The 27,629-nt window shown below is 30.9% G+C and overlaps 1 protein-coding gene across 1 annotated transcript in view; it reads right to left on the reverse strand.

The window, feature by feature from the left end:
* The window catches only part of LOC139901400 (uncharacterized), a 68,773-nt gene extending 51,830 nt beyond the window's left edge, over positions 1-16,943 (reverse strand). The window contains exon 1 of the mRNA XM_071884120.1: positions 16,809-16,943. Coding sequence (XP_071740221.1) covers positions 16,809-16,943 — 135 coding nt within the window. The remainder of the gene's footprint in view (positions 1-16,808) is intronic.
* Between the last annotated feature and the right edge of the window lie 10,686 nt (positions 16,944-27,629).

A 27,629-nucleotide genomic window follows, 5' to 3' on the forward strand; every position in this document is an offset into this window, starting at 1 on the left:
TCTATATTTAAATCCTCGTTCCATTTTCTCAAGATTTTTATACGTATATCTAGGGTATATGCACCCGTATCATACCCAGCTTCTATAAGTATTTACTATTAGTATATACACATCAAATCAAAATCTTAATCACCAAAAGTACTGCCCTAAATGAGAAAGGAATCACTTTTTGACCTCTAGCATACAATAATTATACAAAATTACAAATTAGGATTTTGTTTTTACATACATATATCACATTCCATATTTATTTATATATCATTCCATGTTTTTTATTTCTAACTCAAATTTTATATCTCTAAAACACTCTCTAATTATATACTCAAACCATTCAGCAAACCTTCAACACTTAAATCAAAAACTAGATCAAAAACCAATCTATAATCATCATAAGAAAAACCTTTCAAGAACACTTCAATAATCCTTCCAAGTATACAAGTTTACTTCCAACCTTTCAATCCCACTCCACCACTCTTTTGATTCCAAGATTTTTCTTATCTTTTGCAGTAACTTTGTCCAAGTAACTTGAGGTAGTAACCTTGTTCATAATTTTATTCAATTCATATTCATATAGCTATCTTATTTTGTGTTGTAAAATTTTAACAACAAGAACATAGTTTGAATGATTTCAAACTTGTTCGCAAACTAAATAGATCCTTCTAACTTAACTTTTAAAACACTTCAAGACCTGTAATATATCATAAGGATATGCTAACTTAACAAGATACAACTTGATTTTACAAAGAACACCTTAAAACTGAATCTACATCGTTGGAGTGCAACCGGGGGCTGTTTTGGGTTGGATAATTAAAAACCATCTTGAACTTTGAATTAGAAGTTCATGTTCTGGAAAAATGATATTTCTTATGAATATGTTAACACATAAAAATTTCATGGTTTAACTCAAAGTGTAAGTATTTTTAGAAACATGATCATTAAATGTTGTTTTTATGATGGAAAATGATCACTTTCATAAGTTTCACCAAAGTTTGACCTATAACCTGTGATTTCGAATACAAACTAAGGTATTTTCAGTTCATATTCTTAAAATTTGACTCGATCTAAGGAAGTGGCAAGTTGAACCAACAAAAACGGAGTTGTAATGAAGAAACTACGACTAAAACAAAATTGGGTATCTGAAGCTAGTTTAGCTACGAAAATATTTGGAGAAAAAGTAAATTAATCATATCTTTTCTAATTAATATGATATTTTATATATAATTACTTATGACTTGATTTTATATATTTCAGGACCACCCGTAAACAACACGAGAAGATTAATCATAAGACCTCATGATTGTACGCAACACGTCATTTGACAACACGGTACTTTATGTACGCAACACGTCATTTGACAACATGGTACCATGGGTCGAGATTAATTCTGATCAATACGAATACGATGGGGTCTTTATTTATTTTATTGAGCAACTAATTGTGGACCACTAACATCGGACTGCTAACTACGGACTAAGAAAATATTAAAAGTATTATAAGTATATATATATATATATATATATATATATATATATATATATATATATATATATATATATATATATGTAACGATTACTTGAAAAGAAAATATGTTGATATATTATATATATGGTCAGGTTCGTGATATCTATCAGAGACCAAGTCGAGTTAAATACCTTCAAGGCAAAAGTGAGTATATAGTCCCACTTTTAAACTCTAAATATTTCGGGATGAGAATACATGCATTTTATGATTTACGTTATGGACACAAGTGATTAAAAATATATATTCTACGTTGAGTTGTACCACTAGCATACTTTCCTGTAACTTGGTAACTACTATTTACATGCGGTATTGTAAACGCGAATCCTGTTGATAGATCTATCGGGCCTGACAACCCCAACCGGACTGGACGACCAGTATTCAACGGTTGCACAGTACTTCATTTTGGTGACTACACTTGGTACGGTGTAGTGAGATTTCATAATAAAGGGAATATGCGACGTTGATTAAATGTTAAGTATGGTTATCAAGTGCTCAACCACTTAGAATATTTTTATTAAAACATTTATGTATATTAAATCTTGTGGTCTATATTTATAACGCTGCTAGCATTAAACCTATATCTCACCAACTTTATATTGACATTTTTAAGCATGTTATTCTCAGGACTTGAAAGAAATCTTCCGCTGTGCATTAGCTCATACTAAGGATATTACTTGGGGTCATTCATGCCATATTCAAAAGACGTTGCATTCGAGTCATTGAAGTTCATTAGAGAATATTATTAAGTAAATGACAGAATAGGTCATTTGGATGCTATAAAATGTTATGTACACCTGTCAAATTTCGATGTAATGAAAGTTTATTTTTTAAAAACAAATGCAACGTTTGTAAAATGTATCATATAGAGGTCAAGCACCTCGCAATGTAACCAACTATTGTGATTCGTTTATAATCGATATGGACTTCGTCCGGATGGATTAGTAGCGGTCCTTTCAATTACTATTATCAATATAACTATTGTTATTATTAGTACTATAATTATTTTATAACTTATTATCATAATCATCAATTTTATTATTGTTATCATTAAAATTATCAGTATTATTACTATTAGTAATATCAATATCATTATTATTAAAAGTATTATGATTATGAAAATAAAAGTTTTTAAAGATATTATTATTAAGATTATAAGTATATATATAAATTTATGGATTTAAAAACTACAGGTAAAATTATGATTTAAATGAATTACTAATTAGTAATATTATTATCATCAATATTATTACTAACACTACCAATAATAATAATTAGTACTATCATTATACTTATCATTTTTATTATTATCAGTATCATTATTATTAATAAAATAACTATCAGATATATGAAACTATATGTAGTACACATAACATAACCAAATTTAATATTTTTATATACAAAAAAAGAATATGCGAGACATATATATATATATATATATATATATATATATATATATATATATATATATATATATATCTTAATGATTTAATTAATAAATTATAAATATTAACTTATTCGATTACAGTTACGTGTATTAATATAGACACAAATGATATAGGTTCGTGAATCAGAGGCCAACCCTGCATTATCCAATGTCGTCATATGTATTTTTACTACAAAATACAGTATGGTGAGTTTCATTTGCTCCCTTTTTAAATGATTTTGCAATGTATATTTTTGGGACTAAGAATACATGCGCTGGTTTTATAAATGTTTTACGAAATAGACACAAGTAATCGAAACTACATTCTATGGCTGGATTATTAAACCGAATATACCCCTTTTTAGTTTGGTAATCTAAGAATTTGGGAACAGACACCCTAATTGACGCGAATCCTAAAGATAGATCTATTGGGCCCAACAAGCCCCATCCAAAGTACCGGATGCTTTAGTACTTCGAATTTATCATGTCTGAAGGGAGTCCCGGAATGATGGGGATATTCTATATGCATCTTGTTAAGGTCGGTTACCAGGTGTTCAAACCATATGAATGATTTTTGTCTCTATGCATGGGACGTATATTTATGAGAACTGGAAATGAAATTCTTGTGGTCTATTAAAATGATGGAAATGATTATTTATGTTAAACTAAAGAACTCATCAACCTTTTGGTTGACACTTTAAAGCATGTTTATTCTCTGGTATGAAAGAAATCTTCCGCGGTGCATTTGCTCATTTTAGAGATATTACTTGGAGTCATTAATGGCATATTTCAAAAGACGTTGCATTCGAGTCGCTGGGTTCATCAAGATTATTATTAAGTCAATTATAGTTGGATATATTATAAAATGGTATGCATGCCGTCAACTTTCGATGTAATGAAAGTATGTCTTTTAAAAACGAATGCAATGTTTGTAAAATGTATCATATAGAGGTCAAGTACCTCGCGATGTAACCAAATGTAATGTATTCATCCAGATAGATTAGGACGGGTCCTTTCAGTTGTTGCCTCAAATAATAGAGCCGAAAGACTTTGACAAAAAGAACTCAAAATTTATCTTCATTCGCTCGTTCCAACCGACAATCATCCCGAAATAATAGAAGAAGTCAACGAACTTTGCGCTCGAGAAATAAATTTGGATAATATGGTGCAAAATTTACCATCTTCAACAATATCACTAGCACCAACAGTACCACCAACAACCCAAGTTTCAACATCACATGCCTCAACATCTCATTCTGTACCTCGAGAATAATCATCGTTCTACATGACGTTCTACATCATTTATCTTCGTTCAACATGATGGTTATGTAACCTCTAATGTTTTAGAGATTATGTACTCTAGTTCTAACCGTAAACCAAATGAGTTTAATATCATATTAACTCATTAAATCCATGATTACATCTGAAGAAAATATATATGTATATATGTTTTCATAAAGATTATAATTAAAAATTCTTTTGTACAAACTGTTAATGGTGAAAATATTTTAACGGGTAGGTAATACCCGAGGAATATTTAGATTTCACCTTAATAAGTTACACTGTACATTCGTCGAAGCTGATTCAACAGTCATTTACTATCCTACTTACAACCACCGATATACGTATCTGTTCACCGCAGAATAACCATTTTCATTCAATTTCATATTTAGATTTTGACCTATCAGAATCCAACAAGTGGCATAATAAAGAAAACATTGGACAAAATAAAATTTGTTAGAAACAAACAAATTAATTATGAGAAATTTTGTTAAGAATCCACGCTAACTATTCCTAGCTAACTGTTCCTAGCTAACTGTTAATTCCGTATCACATTTTATTTATCGCAATTTATTTATCGCAATTTAATTATCGCAATTTAAATTCTCGCAATTTTATTTATCGTCATTTAATTTCTGTTATTTATTTTACGCATTTTAAATATCGGGACACGTATACAAAGTTTTGACATATCATATCGACGCATCTATATATATTATTTGGAATAACCATAGACACTCTATATGCAGTAATGACCGAGTTAGCTATACAGGGTTGAGGTTGATTCTACAATAATATATATACTTTGAGTTGTGATCGAGTCTGAGACATGTACACGGGTCACGATACGTATTAATTAATTCGAATATTATATATTAAACTATATATGAATTATTGGACTGTTACTGTGGACTATCGACTGTGAACTAATAACATTGGACAATTGAAATGAATTAAAATATTGATTATAATATATGAAACTAAACATTTCTTCAAGTTTGCCACTTGATTTCATCTTAAACCTCATTTGTATCTTGACGATTACTATCTCCGTTCAAACCATTCATGATTCTTGAAAACACCTCAATCGAGAGGATGAACCAACCGCACTTCATCTACAGAAGAAAAGATTTATGCATATAATTATGCACCTGAAAAACTCTCGAAAACTGAGTAAACGTTTAACACGTAGCTGTGCTAATTCCTTTAGCGTTGTTATTACCGAAAATAGCCTTGCAATCCCTTTCCAAATTAGCCAATTTTTTCACAGCTCCAACAAATCAACTTCGACTTTCATTCGGATTAGCCTTATTATAACCTTGATATATATGCGTACTCTTTTATTGTTACCGGGGAACCTTTTATATTCCACCATAGTACCATCAGCGTTTAATCATCTAAAAACACAATTCTCCTGAAACCACCTCGGATTGATAACCGATGATTCAAATATCGTAGCATTAAATGCAGAGGAAACAGAAAAATTGTAGATGGTCTAAACGGCCAAAATTTTGATGATAAAGAGGGGAGTGTTAGGAACGCTCGATAGAAAATTTGGTACTGAAAAACAGATTGAGCAAACCATAAAGGGGACCAAGGCCAAATACAAAGACCATACCATATATTCAAAGAAACCAGGTAATTCTGAATCCGATGAAACCTTCAACGAATATCTTTCTCCGTACTCATGTTAAAATCTTGCGGAAAATCTTTCTTCATCAACCATCGAACTTAATTTCAAAATATCATCATAAATATCTTTCATGACCCGTCCTAATCCATCTGGACGAATACATTACCTTTGTTTACATCGGAAGGTACTTGACATCTATATGATACATTTTACAAACATTGCATTCGTTTTTAAAAGAAAAACTTTCATTACATCGAAAGTTGACGGCATGCATACCATTTCATAATATATCCAACTATAATTGACTTAGTAATAATCTTGATGAACTCAATGACTCGAATGCAACATCTTTTGAAATATGTCATGAACGACTCCAAGTAATATCTCTAAAATGAGCAAATGCACAGCGGAAGATTCCTTTCATATCTGAGAATAAACATGCTTTCAAGTGTCAACCAAAAGGTTGGTGAGTTCATACGTTTATCATAAAACAATAAAATTCATCATTTTGATAGACCACAAGATTTAAATGCTGCATGGTACAAATGGGCCCGAATCCTATATCCACCTGTAATGTACATGCGATATCTTTTAAATACAGTACACCTTTCTCGTGTACGAAATCATATTTCATAAATCTTAGTAACCGTACACATATCTCGTGCACAAAAAATAACATACACATAACCTGCGTATAAAATCATTCTCTCGATACATAACATTCACTTTTCATTGCTTTCATAGCTTGGCTTGGTAACCGACCTTAACATATAATGCGCATAATAATATCCCCAAAACAGAATATCTCGTCTGTATAATAATCATATAAACTTCGAAGTACTAAACACCACGCCCACTAGCCCTTCCCTCTAGTGAACATTCTAGGTTGGGGTGTTAAACCCGGTAGCTACCTTTAGGATTCGCGTCAATTAGGCGTGCACTAATTCTCAAAATTAGTGATGTTCCCTAATTCTTAGGTTACCAAGCAATAATAATCAGGGGAGAAAATATTCATATCAATTGTGGCAATTATCACGTCCACATAATTCAATGGTGGCAATTATCACGTCCACATAATTCATTCGAGGAATGTTTTGCTTGGGTCTATCTCGTCAAATATTTATAAAAGCATTTCATGTATTCGCAGTTCAAAATGTATTTCAAAAGCATTTAATAAAGCAGTTATAAAAGTAGCGCATGTATTCTCAGTCCCAAAAATGTAAAGAGTAAAATGGAATCAAATAAACTCACAATCATGTATTTTATAGTAAAAATACATATGACGACAATGAACAATGCAGGGTTGGCCTTGGATTCACGAACCTATATCATTTGTATATCTATTAAAACATAATTGTAATCGAATAAACTTATATATATTTAGTTATGTATTAAGATTAGTATTTATATATATGATCTATTAATACTTATAATATCTTATAATATTTATTTCATATATAATTTAATTGATGTTATATCAATATAAATGTTATTATATTAGTTAAAAGTAATATTATGTAATATCGGTATACTTATATATTCTTATATAAATTTCTTCTGTTTGCAAAATATTTATGATAATGACACTAGAATAAGGATATTAATAGTTATAATACTAATAATAATAATAATAATAATAATAATAATAATAATAATATTAATAATAATAATAATAATAATAATAATAATAATAATAATAATAATAATAATAATAATAATAATAATAATAATAGTGATAATAATAAGTTCAATAAAGATGATAATTTTGATATAAAAATGGTAGGATAAAATGTTAGTTTTCATAAAAACAATATTCTTAATAATGGTAGTGATTTTGATAAATATGATGGTTTTATTAGAAATTTTACTAATCATATTATTAGTAATACTAATATTAATATTTACAATAATGAATTGTATTATTTTCATTAGTAATAATAATAATACTACACTAGTAATACTTATATTCATAATATTAGTTATAATACTTATAACAATGATAATAATAATAACTATATTAATAATAATATTAATCACAAAAATATTAATAATCCTAATAATAATCATAATCATAATGATAATAATAATAATAATGATAGTAATAATAATACTTGTAGTAATAATAACAATTACCAACAATACTAGTAACATAACAATAATATCAATCATAATCATAATATAAATGATAATAATAATAATAATAATAATAATAATAATAATAATAATAATAATAATAATAATAATAATAATAATAATAATAATAATAATAATAATAATAATAATAATAATAATTTTTAAAAGAAAGACTACCTTTAAAAGCCTCTAATAAAAAGAATGCACCCGGTGAGGATCGAACCCGAGACCTCTCGTTAAACCGACAACCCCTTAACCATTCGCCTGATTCAGTTTTTCTGAATAATACCATTACAGAAATATATTTACCCCGTATTATGTAATCCTCTTCTTCCTCGTGAGTTCAAACAATTCGACTCATAACAAATCCTAAATTCAAATTAATGTTTGTTTAAGACTTGTAACAACCAGAGAACAATAACGTGTTTTTCTTGATTAACAAAAAGAACGAAGAATTTAAAGATAAAAAAATTGATAATGATAATAAGAAATGTTTCTTGAGATCCTTGTACATCTTCCCCGTTCCAGGATGTATTGAATATCTGGTTTTATGAGCTTCTCTAAGTACCATTTCTCTCATATCTCCAAATTTTGGTACCCAGATCCTTTCAGCCCTATACCGGGTTCCGTCTTCTTGAATATTAAGATGCTTCTCCGATCCTTTGGGTATTTCATCCTTTAAATTTCCCTCTTTTAAAACTCCTTGTTGCGCCACCTTTATTTGAGTAGTAAGGATAGTGTGAATCATTATATTCATAGCTTTTACTCGAATAGGTTCTCTGTCCTTTCTGCTCAAGGCGTCGGCTACCACATTTGCCTTCCCCGGGTGATAATGAATCTCAAAGTCGTAATCATTCAATAATTCAATCCATCTGCGCTGCCTCATGTTCAGTTGTTTCTGATTAAATATGTGTTGAAGACTTTTGTGGTCGGTATATATAATACTTTTGACCCCATATAAGTAGTGCCTCCAAGTCTTTAATGCAAAAACAACCGTGCCTAATTCCAAATCATGCGTCGTATAATTCTGCTCGTGAATCTTCAATTGTCTAGACGCATAAGCAATTACTTTCGTTCGTTGCATTAATACACAACTGAGACCTTGCTTTGAGGCGTCACAATATATCACAAAATCATCATTCCCTTCAGGTAATGACAATATAGGTGACGTAGTTAACTTTTTCTTCAACAATTGAAACGCTTTTTCTTATTCATCCTTCCATTCAAATTTCCTCCGTTTATGCGTTAATGCAGTCAAGGGTTTTGCTATTCTGGAAAAATCTTGGATGAACCTTCTGTAGTAACCAGCTAGTCCTAAAAACTGACGTATGTGTTTCGGAGTTTTCGGGGTTTCCCACTTTTCAACAGTTTCAATCTTTGCTGGATCCACCTGAATACCTTCTTTGTTCACTATGTGACTGAGGAATTGAACTTCTTCCAACCAAAATGCACACTTTGAAAACTTAGCGTACAGTTTTTCTTTTCTCAGCAACTCTAGCACTTTTCTCAAATGTTCTTCGTGCTCTTGATCATTTTTCGAGTAAATAAGTATGTCATCGATGAAAACAATGACAAACTTGTCAAGATATAGCCCACACACTCGGTTCATGAGGTCCATGAACACATATGGTGTGTTAGTCAATCCAAACGGCATAACCATAAACTCGTAATGACCGTAACGCGTCCTAAAAGCAGTCTTTGGAATATCATCCTCCTTCACCCGCATTTGATGATATCCAGAACATAAATCGATCTTCGAATAAACAGACGAGCCTTGTAGTTGATTAAATAAGTCGTCGATTCTCGGTAGTGGGTAGCGGTTCTTGATGGTAAGTTTGTTCAACTCTCGGTAGTCGATACACAACCTAAATGTACCATCCTTCTTCTTGACAAACAAAACAGGAGCTCCCCACGGTGATGTGCTTGGTCAAATGAAACCACGCTCTAAAAGTTCCTGTAACTGACTTTGTAATTCTTTCATTTAGCTGGGTGCAAGTCTGTATGGAGCACGATCTATTGGTGCAGCTCCTGGTACAAGGTCTATTTGAAATTTAACGAATCGATGTGGGGGTAATCCCGGTAATTCTTTTGGAAATACATCGGGAAATTCTTTTGCGACGGGAACATCACTGATGTTCTTTTCTTCAGGTTTAACTTCCTCGATGTGTGCTAGAATGACGTAATAACCTTTTCTAATTAGTTTTTGCGCCTTCAAACTACTAATAAGATTTAACTTCGCGTTGGTCTTTTCTCCATGCACCATTAAGGGTTTTCCTTTATCACGCATAATGCGAATCGCATTTTTGTAACAAACGACCTCTGCTCTCACCTTTTTCAACCAGTCCATGCCAATTATTACATCAAAACTCCCTAACTCGACTGGTATTAAATCAATTTTAAACGTTTCATCCCTCAGTTTAATTTCTCTCTCCCGACATATATTATCTGCTGAAATTAATTTAATGTTTGCTAATTCGAGTAAAAATTTACTATCCAAAGGCGTCAATGGGCAACTTAATTTAGCACAAAATTCTCTACTCATATAGCTTCTATCCGCACCCGAATCAAATAAAACATAAGCAGATTTATCATCAATAAGAAACGTACTCGTAACAAGCTCCGGGTCTTCCTGTGCTTCTGCCGCATTAATATTGAAAACTCTTCCACGGCCCTGCCCATTAGTATTCCCCTGATTCGGGCAATTTCTAATAATGTGGCATGGTTTTCCACATTTATAACAAACGGCGTTGGTATTACTTGCTCCGACACTATTCGTTTCGGCATTACTTGTTCCGACATTATTTGTTCCTTTAGTTCTGTTAAACTTTGGTCCATAGACCTCACACTTTGTCGCGCTATGACCATTTCTATTACACCTGTTGCAAAATTTCGTGCGAAACCCCTGATGATTTTCTTCACACCTATGACATGGCTGTTTTTGGTTTTTGTTGCCGTTGTTGTTATTGAGGTTATTGTTGGGATTGTTATTGTTATTGAAATGGTTGTTGTAGTTGTTGTTATTGGGATGTTTGTTGTAGTTATTGTTAGGATTGCGGTTATTGTTGCGATTGTTGTTGCGGTTGTTGGGATAGTTATTGCGATTGTGGTTGTAATTGTTGTTGTTGTTGTTGTACTGGTGACTCTTGTCACCGTTTTCCTCTCACTTCCTCTTGAGTTGTTTCGTGTTGGCTTCTTCGGCCGCCTGCTCTTTAATTCTTCCCTCAATCTGATTTATGAGTTTATGAGCCATTCGACTTGCCTTCTGTATAGAAGCAGGCTCGTGTGAACTCACATCTTCATGAATCCTTACTGGTAACCCTTTTATAAACGCGTCGATATTCTCTTCTTCATCTTCGAATGCTCCCGGACACAATAGGCACAACTCTATGAATCGTCGTTCATATGTGGTAATGTCGAACCCTTGTGTTCGTAACTCTCTAAGTTATGCCTTGAGTTTATTGACTTCGTTTCTAGGACGGTACTGCTCGTTCATCACTTGCTTGAATGCCGACCACGGTAATGCGTAAGCAGCATTTTGTCCTACCTGTTCAAGATAGGTGTTCCACCACATTAACGCAGTACCTGCGAAGGTATGCGTAGCGTACTTAACTTTGTCCTCTTCAGTACACTTACTTATGGCAAACACTGATTCGACTTTCTCGGTCCACCGTTTTAATCCAATTGGTCCTTCGGTTCCATCAAATTCTAAAGGTTTGCAGGCAGTGAATTCTTTGTAAGAGCATCCTACATGATTTCTTGTGCCGTTAGCTGCATTGCTAGATTTAGAGTTATTGTTGGTATGTAGCGCAGCCTGTACTGCAGCTATGTTTGCAGCAAGAAAGGTACGAAATTCTTCTTCGCTCATATTCATTGTGTTTCGAGTAGTCAGTGCCATTTCCTTCAAAATATCCAACTGAATCGAGTTAATCATACAGAATATTAAGAGTAGTCAATAGTATTTCGTAGCATAATATGAACTCATTTATAAAAGCTTTTTCTTCATATTAGCGTTTTATAAGTTTAAATTCGGGTACTACCTACCCGTTAAGTTCATACTTAGTAGCTAATATACAATTCCATATGAAAAACTGATTATAATAATATATCACATACAAATATTCTTCAAACTTACAACTTCGCTATATTACATATAACATGAAATATAGTACACTATGATACAGGACAGTTTTGAAGATGAATCTAGTTAATACGCAAGTTGTTCAGCAAAGGAAATAAAGACACGTAATTCATAAGTCTAGAAACAAGTCATGCATTCTGGTTTTACTAAGACGACTTCCCATCCTCGGTCTTGTGGAAAATAACCGTTATGACCATTGGCTAGGCAGCATGTTGTAATGTCGTCAAAAGGACGAGGGTTTCGTAATGTCCAACAGCCCCGTAATAATCTAAAAACCTTGTTTCTCACCCCAACTACTGAATCCGTCACTTGTGGGAAGGTTTTATTTAAAAGTTGCAATCCGATGTTCTTTTTCTCACTTTGGTAAGAAGCGAACATCACTAACCCGTAAGCATAACATGCTTCTTTATGTTGCATGTTAGAAGCTCTTTCTAATTCACGAAATCCTATGTTGGGATATGTTGAGTCAAAATAGGTTCTTAACCCGTAGCGTAAAATTGCATTTGGGTTTCCCGCATTTAATGCTTTAAAGAAAACACGGCATAACTTACGGTCTCCCCAATGTGATATACCCCACCTATTAAAGGAAAACCTTTTATAAACTAAGGCATTTCTGGAAAGTCTTTCAAATGTTTGACAAGTTAATTTCGCCATAACTAAATGTGCTGATGAATTCTGACCGACTCTAGACAAGATTTCCTCAATCATATCCTCTGGTAGGTCTTCTAAAATATTCGGTTGTCTACCCTTAACGTCCATTTTGTTTTTATACTGTAAAATAGACAAGGATTAGATTCGTAATAACAAACAATACAAGCAATTTTTACATAGAACATAAAAGTACAAGCACACTACAATACATATAATACACAACATGATTACAACCCTCTAATCTGAATCACCGGTTTCTTCTTCTTCGGACTTGGTTCGTTTTCCTAATTTTCTAGGAATATATGGTGTTCCTCTAATACGAGCCGTCATTTTCCATAATGGTTTAGAAAAACCTGGTGGTTTAGAGGTTCCTGGGTCATTGTTACATTTTAGGAAATACGGATGTTGCCGATACATATAAAGTTCATCGGGTTTGGAATCGGATTTCTCTATTTTTATACCTTTTCCCTTATTATTTTCTTTCGCTTTATTAAATTGGGTCGAGGTAATTTCTATAACATCATCGGAATCCTCATCGGGATCCGATTCATCAGAAAATTGGTAATCTTCCCAATATTTTGCTTCCTCGGCAGAAACACCATTGACCATTATTAACTTTGGTCCGTTGGTTGAGGATTTTCTTTTATTTAATCGATTTACTATAGGTATCAATATTTCTTCCTCCGGAACCTCTTCTTCTTCTGGTTCCTCCTCTTTCGATTCCTCCTCTTCTGGTTCCTCTTCTTCCGATTCCTCCTCTTCCGGTTCTTCCTCTTCCGGTTCCTCTTTGGGAATTTGTGAATCTTTCCAAAATATATTCGACTCTTCATTATTATTAGGTGAATCAATGGGATTTGTACTAGAGGTAGACATCTATCACACATTATCAAACACGTTAAGAGATTAATATATCACATAATATTTACATGTTAATAATATATAGTTTCCAACAAAAAAATGTTAAGCAATCGTTTTTGAAGAAAAACACGGTCGAAGTCCAGACTCACTAATGCATCCTAACAAACTCGGTAAGACACACTAATGCAATTTTCTGGTTCTCTAAGACCAACGCTCGGATACCAACTGAAATGTCCCGTTCATATTGATTATAAACGTTCCATATTAATTGATTTCGTTGCGAGGTTTTGACCTCTATATGAGACGTTTTTCAAAGACTGCATTCATTTTTAAAACAACCATAACCTTTATTTTATCGATAAATGTTTAAAAAGCATTACGTAGATTATCACATAATAATAATCTAAAATATACCGTTTACACATGACCATTACATAATGGTTTACAATAAGAATATATTACATCAAAAATAAGTTTCTTGAATGCAGTTTTTATATAATATCATACAAGCATGGACTCCAAATCTTGTCCTTATTTTAGTATGCAACAGCAGAAGCTCTTAATAATCACCTGAGAATAAACATGCTTAAAACGTCAACAAAAATGTTGGTGAGTTATAGGTTTAACCTATATATTATCAAATCATAATAATAGACCACAAGATTTCATATTTCAATATACATCCCATACATAGAGATAAAATTCATTCATATGGTGAACACCTGGTAACCGACATTAACAAGATGCATATAAGAATATCCCCTATCATCCGGGAAATCCTTCGGACATGATATAAACGAATTCGAAGTACTAAAGCATCTGGTACTTTGGATGGGCTTCTTTAGGCCCAATAGATCTATCTTTAGGATTCGCGTCAATTAGTAGATCGGTTTACTAATTCTTAGGCTACCAAGCAAAAGGGGCATATTCGGCTTCGATCATTCATCCATATAATGTAGTTTCATTTACTTGTGTCTATTTCATAAAACATTTATAAAACTGCATGTATTCTCATCCCAAAATATTAGATTTTAAAAGTGGGACTATAACTCACTTTCACAGATTTTTACTTCGTCGGGAAGTAAGACTTGGCCACTGGTCGATTCACGAACCTATAACAAATATGTACATATATATCAAAGTATGTTCAAAATATATTTACACCATTTTTATTACGTTTTAATGTTTTAAGTTTATTAAGTCAGCTGTCCTCGTTAGTAACCTACAACTAGTTGTCCACAATTAGATGTACAGAAATAAATCGATATATATTATCTTGAATCAATCCACGACCCAGGGTATACACGTCTCAGGCTATATCACAACTCAAAGTATATATATTTTTGGAATCAACCTCAACCATGTATAGCTAACTCCAACATTACTGCATATAGAGTGTCTATGGTTGTTCCAAATAATATATATACATGGGTCGATATGATATGTCAAAACATTTGCATACGTGTCTATGGTATCCCAAGATTACATTAGAATACATGTATAATACAATATAAGTTAGCTAGGATATGATTTGTATAGAATTGTTACAATATTTCCCGTAGCTACAACAATCAAAAAATATCCAATCTTGTTTTACCCATAACTTCTTCGTTTTAAATCCGATTTGAGTGAATCAAATTGCTATGGTTTCATATTGAAATCTATTTTATGAATATAAACATAAAAAGTATAGGTGTATAGTCGGAAAAATAAGTTACAAGTCATTTTTGTAAAGGTAGTCATTTCAGTCGAAAGAACGACGTCTAGATGACCATTTTGGAAAACATACTTCCACTTTGAGTTTAACCATGATTTTTGGATATAGTTTCATGTTCATAAGAAAAATCATTTTCCCAGAAGAAAAACTTTTAAATCAAAGTTTATCATAGTTTTTAATTAACTAACCCAAAACAGCCCGCGGTGTTACTACGACGGCGTATATCCGGTTTTACGGTGTTTTTCGTGTTTTCTGGTTTTAAATCATTAAGTTAGCATATCTGTCAGAACCCGTCCTTATCCCCTGGACGAAATCATCAACATTTGATCCCATTGCAATGATCGACTCCAAGTAATGTCCTTAAAATGAGCAAATGCACAGCTGAAGACTTAATTTGTACCTGAGAATAAACATGCTTAAAAGTGTCAACCAAAAGGTTGGTGAGTTCATAGGTTTATCATAACAATCATTTCAATATTTTAATAGACCACAAGATTTCTGTTTATAAATATCTGTACACTCGCATGTGTACAAAAGTATTCTATAAGTTGTAGGCACCCGGTAACAAGCCTTAACGTTCATGTTTTACCCTCTGAAGTACACCAGATCAGGTGTGTTTAAAATAACCTCGAAGTACTAAAGCATCCCATAGTCAGGATGGGGTTTGTCAGACCCAATAGATCTATCTTTAGGATTCGCGCCTATCGTACATAGACAAGTAGTTTAATGTTACCAAGCTAAGGGTATATTTCTGGTTTAAACCCACGTAGAATTAGTTTTAGTACTTGTGCCTATTTCATAAAACATTTATAAAAACAGCGCATGTATTCTCAGTCCCAAAAATATATATAAAAGGGAGCAAATGAAACTCACCATACTGTATTTTGTAGTAAAAATACATAGAACGACATTGAACAAGTATATGGTTGGCCTCGGATTCACGAACCTATATCATTAATGTATATTAACACATATATTTGTAATCGAACAAATTTTAGGTATTATTATTAATTGTTATTTTAGTAACTTGTACGTTTCATCAATAACTAAATTAACTATATTTATTTTTATATACATTAAATAGTTAATTAATATTTATTACAATCATATTAATATAGATATGTTTTATGTAAATAATATATTTTTATATAGAAAATCTTTATTTGGTATATTAATATTAATAATACTAATAATAATCTAAATGATAATTTTATAAATTTTGATAAAAATAATATTAATAATAGTAGTAATAATAATGATTATAATAACTATAATAATAATGATTTTTTTAATAATGATATTAATAATGATATTAATAATAATACTTATATTAATAACAATTATTAATAATAACAATAAAAATAATAATCATAATGATAATTAATAATAACAATAATAATAATAATAGTAATAATAATAATTATTATTATTATTATTATAATTAGAAAACTACCTCACTAGAATAGGATGTTAAAAAGAATAGATGCCATCGCCCGGGCTTGAACCCTCGACCTCCCGTTCGCACCTTAACACTCTTAACCCTCCCTCTAATCTCGTTTCTCTGACTGAGTACCCAACTTAACTTCATTTATTCTCGTCTCAATCTGTTTCTATTTCTTCTTTCTTTATTAACTTAATTATAAACTTCATAATATCATAATCATCATGATCATAACATTTGCATATTATGATCAATACTGCATATCATCATCATTATCTTAATTATCTCGGCCATTAACAATATCATTCATTATCGACTTATCACAGTTCATTCATCATCATCTTATCATCGTAAAAATATATCAAGCAGCAGTAGCAAGTCGGTATGCAACAGATTGAACTCATGTGGGTATTGGGCTTCAGCTCAAGTGATATCAAAAGCCCACTTCTATTTTTCTTTGCAGCCCATAATGATTTGATTTATAATTCGTTAGAAATTAATAGCCCAATTAGAAAAGAAAAAGAAACGAAATATGGCAGGTTAATAAGTAGTCATTTTTCTCAGATTAGCAGCCGGCTGAAAAAAAATATACGCACTATCTTTATCTTTACAGCTCATCATCCATCATCATAAAATATTCGCTTTTTATATCATCATCATCCCATCTTTTCTATGCAATATCATTATTCTTATTGGCATATAACCGAAACAGAAGGAACGGCAGTAACAAGATAGCAGTAGCAGGTGTTTGAAGAAGAAACAGAATCAATTGTTTCATAAATCATTAAAACTCTCGTTTGAAGCTCGACCAAAATAGGAGACTGAAATCGTAACAGCGGTGGGGTTTAAATGGGTTCATGATGTTGTGGCTCAAACGAGGTGGTGAAAGGTGGTCGTTGTAGTTGAAATAGAAACGGGTTATAGCTACAACATCTTTTTATGAATAATTCAAACTGAAAATCACACTGCAACGAAACCGAAAAACATAATCATAATCGTATGTGGTGTGTGATTGTTCACGATGGTAATTTGAGTGGTGGGTTTAAATGGTTGTGGTTTCACAATGAAGAGAGATAGAGAGATAAATGGTAGAGAGAGAAAAGAGAGTGGTGGCTGACGGTGGTCTGTGGTGGTCCGGTTAAGGTGGTCTCTGGCAAAAAGGTGGTGGTGTAGGGTGGAGGGTGAAGATCGTTAGTGAATGTTTATGGGTGTTCGAGCTGTCTGTTTAATAAATTGATCTGATTTAATAGTATCTGATTGGTGTAATTGATGTTGATATTAGTAATAAAATGGAAATCGAGTCAGTACATTACTTCATGAATTGTCAACTTATAAGAAGATAGTTGTCGACATGTTTTTCAATCAAGAATAGGATTAAAAGAAAATTAGTCATAATATACAGTTAGATTTGTACTATGGAAAACGATGTTATAACAAATTGGAGATGAAAACAAAATATAACACAGATTGATAGTTACATAACACTGAACCTGTTTTCTTTCTTTGATTTTTATAAAATTTATTTTAATAATTAATATATATAGTTATAATTATATTAATAATAATTTTAATAATAATAATAATAATAATAATAATAATAATAATAATAATAATAATAATAATAATAATAATAATAATAATGATATTAATGATTTTAATAAATTTAAAAAAATAATGATAATAATAATATCATCAATAATATCAATAATAATATTAGTTATAATAATATTAGTATTATTTATGATAATAATAATATTAATTATAATAATAGTATAACAACTTATTCATATCAAGTTTCATATATGTATATATATATATATAACATATATTTAATATTTAATATTTATTCATTATCATATAATTGTTATTAATAGGAATTATATAGGTAGTAATATCATATCTATATTTATTCATTTTATTAATACTTAAATATTTTGTTTATTAGTTTTCATTTTTAATTTACTTATATATACTTACATATATATTTATATATACAGATTCACAACAACTTAATTATATCGTTTATTATTTTACAACTTAATTCTTACAATCAAATCATCTATTATTATATTACATCTCATATATTTATATATTTACATATATATGTATCTATTTACAAATAGTGGTTCGTGAATCGTTGAGAATGATTGAATGTCAATTGAATATATGAAACAGTTCTAAATTTTTTTGAGACTCAACATGACAGATTTCTCTCACCGTGTCAAGAATATTAAATCGTATCGAGAGTTTCGTTTAAAATTAGTCGGAATTTTCCGGGTCGTGACAGTACCTACCCGTTAAAGAAATTTCGTCCCCGAAATTTGAGTGAGGTCTTTATGGCTGACAATAAAAATGTTTTCATGACGAATATGAGTTGATAAATAGCGTTTTATCATTTTTGATTAATATGGATAAAACGATTCGATCATACGAAGCGTACGAGTGAAGCTATCACAAAATAGTGAAATGAAGTGATTAGAGGTTCGTCTTAACCTCTGTCGTAGTCACGGTTGATTTTTAGAATTTAAGGAATTTAAAGAAATCTTCTAATCGGAAAGAAAATGTAATCGCACGATTTATTAGCAAACTGTTGGAATCACGGAAGAACAGGAATATCAAGGAAATATTCCCGTGATATGCTTAGAGATTAAGTAGAATGAAAGAGTCATATAACATGGCACCTGATGATGGTACTGTGAATCATCACATTCCATTAGAAACTCAACATGACTTACTGTAATATAATGACATTGGCCAAGTGTCATTATATTATACTAATCCATGCATCAGTTTCCAACACTTCTCCACAATTCATTCATAATTTATACTTAAATTTTTCAGAAGTTTTCAATCTAATGAAATACAGATAACACGAAGAGGTAGAAAATTTTCGGATGAGAATAGTTATGAAAATATCATCAGAAATATCGAAGATATTTATGATGATATTTTGGAATTTCTAAGTTCGAAGGTTGATGAAGAAAAATTTTCCGCAAGATTTTAACATGACTTCGGAGTAAGATATTCTCTAAAGATTTCGGCGGATCCAGTATTACCTGGATTCTTTGAATATAGGGTTTAGTCCTTGTATTTATCCTTGGTCTCCTTCATGGTGTGCTCAATCCAATTTTCAGTACCAAATTTTCTATCGAGCGTTCCTAACACTTCCTCCTTTATCATCAACTTTTGGCCATTAAAACCATCTACAACATACTACTTCGTCTGCATTTTCAAAGTTAACGGAGCTGGATCATCGGTTATCAAATCCGAGGTGGTTTCAGGAGAATTGTGTTTTTAGATGATTAAACGCTGATGGTTATATGGTGGAATATAAAAGGTTCTCTGGTAACGATGAGGAAAGCCAATCGTATATATCAAAGTTATAATAAGACTTATTCAAAGGAATGGTCGAAGTTACTCTGCGGGAGCTGTGACAAAATTGGCTAATTTGAAAGGGAATTACAAAGTTATTTTGGGTAATAATAATGCCAGAGGAATTAGCACAGTTACGTGTTAAACGTTTACTCAGTTTCCGAGGGTTTTTCAAGTGCATAACTATATGTATTAATCTTTTCTTCCGTAGATGAAGTGCGGCCGGTTCATCCTCTCAATCGAGGTGTTTTCAAGAATCATGAAAGATTTGAACGCAGATTGGAATCGTCAAAATATAAATGAGGTTTAAAATGAAATCAAGTGGCAAACTCGAAGAATTGTTTAGTTTCATATGTTATAATCAATATTTTAATTTATTTTAATTGTCCAAAGTTAGCAGTCCAATAGTCCAATAGTCCAATGCATTCATATATAATTTAATATATAATATTCGAATTAATTAATACGTATCGTGACCCGTGTACCGGTCTCAGTATTGATCACAACTCAAACCATATATATATTTTGGAATCATCCTCAACCCTGTATAGTCAACTCCAACATTCACATATAGAGTGTCTATGGTTGTTTCGAAATATATATATATAGATGGGTCGATATGATAGGTCGAAACCTTGTATACGTGTCCCGTTATTTAAAGTGCGTAAAATAAATAAATATATATCATGACCCGTGTACAACGTTTTGTCTCAGAATTAATCCGACGTATTGTGTACATGTGTCCCGATTTAAAGTGCGTAAAAGTAACTAACAGAAATTAAATAAAATTGCGAGAATGTAAATTGCGATAAATAAAATGTAACCAGTTAGCTAGGAACAGTTAGCTGGAACAGTTAGCGTGAATTCTTAACAAAATTTCAATTAGTTAATTCGTTTGTTTCTATCAAATTTTATTCTGTCCAATGTTTTTCTTCATTATGCCACTTGTTGGATTATGATAAGTCAAAATCCAAATATGAAGTTGAATGAAAATGGTTATTCTGTGGTGAACGGATACGTATATCGGTGGATGTAAGTAGGATAGTAAATGACTGTCGAATCAGATTTGAAGATTGTACAGTGTAACTTATTAATGTGAAATCTAAATATTCCTCGGGTATTACCTACCCGTTAAAATATTTTCATCATTAATAGTTTGTACGAAAGAATTTTTAATTACAATCTTTATGAAAATATACTTGCATGTATATTTTCTTCAGATGTAATTATCGATTTAATGAGTCAATAAGATATTAAACTCATTTGCTTTATTGCTAGAACTAGATTACATAATCTCCAAAACTTTAGAAATTACATAATCGTCATGTCGAGCAAAGATAATCGATGTAGAACGATATGTAGAACGAAGATCATCGATGTAGAACGATATGTAGAACGAAGATAAAGTAGATAGAACGATATGTAGAACGATGATTATGCTCGAGGTACAGAATGAGATGTTGAGGCATGTGATGTTGAAACTTAGGTTGGTGGTGGTATTATTGGTGTCGGTGATACTGCTGGTGCTGGTAAGCTTTGCACCATATCCTCCAAATCCACTACTCGAGCGCGAAACTCGTTAACTTCTTCTATTACTCCGGAATGATTGTCAGTCGAAACTAGCGGATGAATAAGGTTTAGAACTTTAGATAGAATATAATCGTGGCGAAATATTCGGGAAATGAGGGTGAAAATGGTGTTTCGAAAAAGTTCGTCGGTGAGTGCTTCAGGTTCTTCGTCAAGAGATGAATTCGGTTGACGGAAAAGATCGTCTTCTTCGCGTCTCCATTGGTTAAATCGACTACGAACTCATCAGATGAATCGGGGATGACTGATTGATTGATTCATTCTGGTGACGCTGCTTCTGGAGCTGATGTGGGACTCTGTATCGGAATCCGATGGACTTGATCTAATGGTGAGTTCCATTGCGTACGATTGAATAAAGGATTTTTCGATATGAAATGATTTTCGGATATCGGATGATATTCTAATTATATAGAATACCTATATTTAGTACAGAAGATCGCGTAGATTACGAAGGAAAATAAGGAAACGTGTCAGATAAAGTCTACAGTAACATATATGCTAAGATATGAATTTATCTGTACACTATCTATCAAATAAGTGCAGGAAGTCGTGTCTAGACTTAGGAATAATAAGCAGGTAATTTTCCACTAGGAATGATAAAAAATACTTATAATATGCAGCTAAGGTCGAAGTCCAGACTCGCTAATGCATCCTAACAACGATCAGTTAGACACACTAATGCAAGACCTGGTTCACTAAGACCAACGCTCTGATACCAAATGTCAGAACCCGTCCTTATCCCCTGGACGAAATCATCAACATCTGATCCCATTGCAATGATCGACTCCAAGTAATGTCCTTAAAATGAGCAAATGCACAGCGGAAGACTTAATTTGTACCTGAGAATAAACATGCTTAAAAGTGTCAACCAAAAGGTTGGTGAGTTCATAGGTTTATCATAACAATCATTTCAATATTTTAATAGACCACAAGATTTCCGTTTATAAATATATGTACACTCGTATGTGTACAAAAGTATTCTATAAGTTGTAGGCACCCGGTAACAAGCCTTAACGTTCATGTTTTACCCTTTGAAGTACACCAGATCAGGTGTGTTTAAAATAACCTCGAAGTACTAAAGCATCCCATAGTCAGGATGGGGTTTGTCAGACCCAATAGATCTATCTTTAGGATTCGCGCCTACCGTACATAGACAAGTAGTTTAATGTTACCAAGCTAAGGGTATATTTCTGGTTTAAACCCACGTAGAATTAGTTTTAGTACTTGTGCCTATTTCGTAAAACATTTATAAAAACAACGCATGTATTCTCAGTCCCAAAAATATATATAAAAGGGAGCAAATGAAACTCACCATACTGTATTTTGTAGTAAAAATACATAGAATGACATTGAACAAGTATATGGTTGGCCTCGGATTCACGAACCTATATCATTAATGTATATTAACACATATATTTGTAATCGAACAAATTTTAGGTATTATTATTAATTGTTATTTTAGTAACTTGTACGTTTCATCAATAACTAAATTAACTATATTTATTTTTATATACATTAAATAGTTAATTAATATTTATTACAATCATATTAATATAGATATGTTTTATGTAAATAATATATTTTTATATAGAAAATCTTTATTTGGTATATTAATAATACTAATAATAATCTAAATGATAATTTTATAAATTTTGATAAAAATAATATTAATAATAGTAGTAATAATAATGATTATAATAACTATAATAATAATGATTTTTCTAATAATGATAATAATAATGATATTAATAATAATACTTATATTAATAACAATTATTAATAATAACAATAAAAATAATAATCATAATGATAATTAATAATAACAATAATAATAATAATAGTAATAATAATAATAATAATAATAATAATAATAATAATAATAATAATTATTATTATAATTAGAAAACTACCTCACTAGAATAGGATGTTAAAAAGAATAGATGCCATCGCCCGGGCTTGAACCCTCGACCTCCCGTTCGCACCTTAACACTCTTAACCCTCCCTCTAATCTCGTTTCTCTAACTGAGTACCCAACTTAACTTCATTTATTCTCGTCTCAATCTGTTTCTATTTCTTCTTTCTTTATTAACTTAATTATAAACTTCATAATATCATAATCATCATGATCATAACATTTGCATATTATGATCAATACTGCATATCATCATCATTATCTTAATTATCTCGGCCATTAACAATATCATTCATTATCGACTTATCACAGTTCATTCATCATCATCTTATCATCGTAAAAATATATCAAGCAGCAGTAGCAAGTCGGTATGCAACAGATTGAACTCATGTGGGTATTGGGCTTCAGCTCAAGTGATATCAAAAGCCCACTTCTATTTTTCTTTGCAGCCCATAATGATTTGATTTATAAGTCGTTAGAAATTAATAGCCCAATTAGAAAAGAAAAAGAAACGAAATATGGCAGGTTAATAAGTAGTCATTTTTCTCAGATTAGCAGCCGGCTGAAAAAAAATATACGCACTATCTTTATCTTTACAGCTCATCATCCATCATCATAAAATATTCGCTTTTTATATCATCATCATCCCATCTTTTCTATGCAATATCATTATTCTTATTGGCATATAACCGAAACAGAAGGAACGGCAGTAACAAGATAGCAGTAGCAGGTGTTTGAAGAAGAAACAGAATCAATTATTTCAGAAATCATTAAAACTCTCGTTTGAAGCTCGACCAAAACAGGAGACTGAAATCGTAACAGCGGTGGGGTTTAAATGGGTTCGTGATGTTGTGGCTCAAACGAGGTGGTGAAAGGTGGTCGTTGTAGTTGAAATAGAAACGGGTTATAGCTACAACATCTTTTTATGAATAATTCAAACTGAAAATCACACTGCAAAGAAACCGAAAAACATAATCATAATCGTATGTGGTGTGTGATTGTTCACGATGGTAATTTGAGTGGTGGGTTTAAATGGTTGTGGTTTCACAATGAAGAGAGATAGAGAGATAAATGGTAGAGAGAGAAAAGAGAGTGGTGGCTGATGGTGGTCTGTGGTGGTCCGGTTAAGGTGGTCTCTGGCAAAAAGGTGGTGGTGTAGGGTGGAGGGTGAAGATCGTTAGTGAATGTTTATGGGTGTTCGAGCTGTCTGTTTAATAAATTGATCTGATTTAATAGTATCTGATTGGTGTAATTGATGTTGATATTAGTAATAAAAGGGAAATCGAGTCAGTACATTACTTCATGAATTGTCAACTTATAAGAAGATAGTTGTCGACATGTTTTTCAATCAAGAATAGGATTAAAAGAAAATTAGTCATAATATACAGTTAGATTTGTACTATGGAAAATGATGTTATAACAAATTGGAGATGAAAACAAAATATAACACAGATTGATAGTTACATAACACTGAACCTGTTTTCTTTCTTTGATTTTTATAAAATTTATTTTAATAATTAATATATATAGTTATAATTATATTAATAATAATTTTAATAATAATAATAATAATAATAATAATAATAATAATGATATTAATGATTTTAATAAATTTAAAAAAATAATGATAATAATAATATCATCAATAATATCAATAATAATATTAGTTATAATAATATTAGTATTATTTATGATAATAATAATATTAATTATAATAATAGTATAACAACTTATTCATATCAAGTTTCATATATGTATATATATATATAACATATATTTAATATTTAATATTTATTCATTATCATATAATTGTTATTAATAGGAATTATATAGGTAGTAATATCATATCTATATTTATTCATTTTATTAATACTTAAATATTTTGTTTATTAGTTTTCATTTTTAATTTACTTATATATACTTACATATATATTTATATATACAGATTCACAACAACTTAATTATATCGTTTATTATTTTACAACTTAATTCTTACAATCAAATCACCTATTATTATATTACATCTCATATATTTATATATTTACATATATATGTATCTATTTACAAATAGTGGTTCGTGAATCGTTGAGAATGATTGAATGTCAATTGAATATATGAAACAGTTCTAAATTTTTTTGAGACTCAACATGACAGATTTCTCTCACCGTGTCAAGAATATTAAATCGTATCGAGAGTTTCGTTTAAAATTAGTCGGAATTTTACGGGTCGTGACAATATCAAATAGATATAGAATATGTGTTTAGTTGATTTTAAAAGTCAAGTTATAAGGATTAACTTTTGTTTGCGAACAAGTTTAGAATTAACTAAACTATGTTCTAGTGATTACATGTTCAAATCTTCGAATAAGATATTTTTATATGTATGAATCGAATGATGTTACGAACATCATTACTACCTCAAGTTTAGTAGGTAAACCTACTAGAAGTGATAAGAAATGATCTAGCTTCAAAGGATCTGTGATGGCTTGAAAGTTCTTGAAGTAGAATCATGACACGAAAACAAGTTCAAGTAAGATTATCACTCGAATTAAGATAGTTATAGTTATAGGAATTGAATCAAAGTTTGTATATGAGTATTACCTTAATTTGGAATGATATCTTACTGTAAACAACAAGGATTTCTTGAGGTTGGATGATCACTTTACAAGATTGGAAGTGAGCTAGTAAACTTGGAAGTATTCTTGATTTTTATGAAACTAGAACTTGTAGAATTTATGAAGAACACTTAGAACTTGAAGATGGAACTTGAGAGAGATCAATTAGATGAAGAAAATTGAATAATGAAAGTATTTTTAGGTGTTTTTGGTCGTTGGTATATGGATTAGATATAAAGGATATGTAATTTTGTTTTCATGTAAATAAGTCATGAATGATTACTAATATTTTTGTAATTTAATGAGATATTTCATGCTAGTTGCCAAATGATGGTTCCCACATGTGTTAGGTGACTCACATGGGCTGCTAAGAGCTGATCATTGGAGTGTATATACCAATAGTACATACATTTAGAAGCTGTGTATTGTACGAGTACGAATACGGGTGCATACGAGTAGAATTGTTGATGAAACTGAACGAGGATGTAATTGTAAGCATTTTTGTTAAGTAGAAGTATTTTGATAAGTGTCTTGAAGTCTTTCAAAAGTGTATGAATACATATTAAAACACTACATGTATATACATTTTAACTGAGTCTTTAAGTCATCGTTAGTCGTTACATGTAAATGTTGATTTGAAACCTTTAAGTTAACGATCTTGTTAAATGTTGTTAACCCAATGTTTATTATATCTAATGAGATGTTAAATTATTATATTATCATTATATTATGATATAATAATATATCTTAATATGATATATATACAGTTAAATGTTGTTACAACGATAATCGTTACATATATGTCTCGTTTCGAAATCATTAAGTTAGTAGTCTTGTTTTTACATATGTAGTTCATTGTTAATACACTTAATGACATGTTTACTTATCATTTATCATGATTAAACATAGTGTATCAATATCTTAATATGTTTTATATGTATTTAGTAAGACGTTGTTATAACGATAATCGTTATATATATCGTTTCGAGTTTCTTAATTCAATAAACTCAATTTTATGTATATAACTCATTGTTAAAATACCTAATGAGATACTTACTTAACATAATATCATGTTAACTATATATATAATCATATATATGCCATCATATAGTTTTTACAAGTTTTAACGTTCGTGAATCACCGGTCAACTTGGGTGGTCAATTGTCTATATGAAACCTATTTCAATTAATCAAGTCTTAACAAGTTTGATTGCTTAACATGTTGGAAACACTTAATCATGTAAAAATCAATTTCATTTAATATATATAAACATGGAAAAGTTCGGGTTACTAAAGATAGTAATAATAATACTTGTAGTAATAATAACAATTACCAACAATACTAGTAA

This window comes from Rutidosis leptorrhynchoides, chromosome 3, assembly GCF_046630445.1.
Source record: "Rutidosis leptorrhynchoides isolate AG116_Rl617_1_P2 chromosome 3, CSIRO_AGI_Rlap_v1, whole genome shotgun sequence".
Classification (NCBI taxonomy): domain Eukaryota; kingdom Viridiplantae; phylum Streptophyta; class Magnoliopsida; order Asterales; family Asteraceae; genus Rutidosis; species Rutidosis leptorrhynchoides.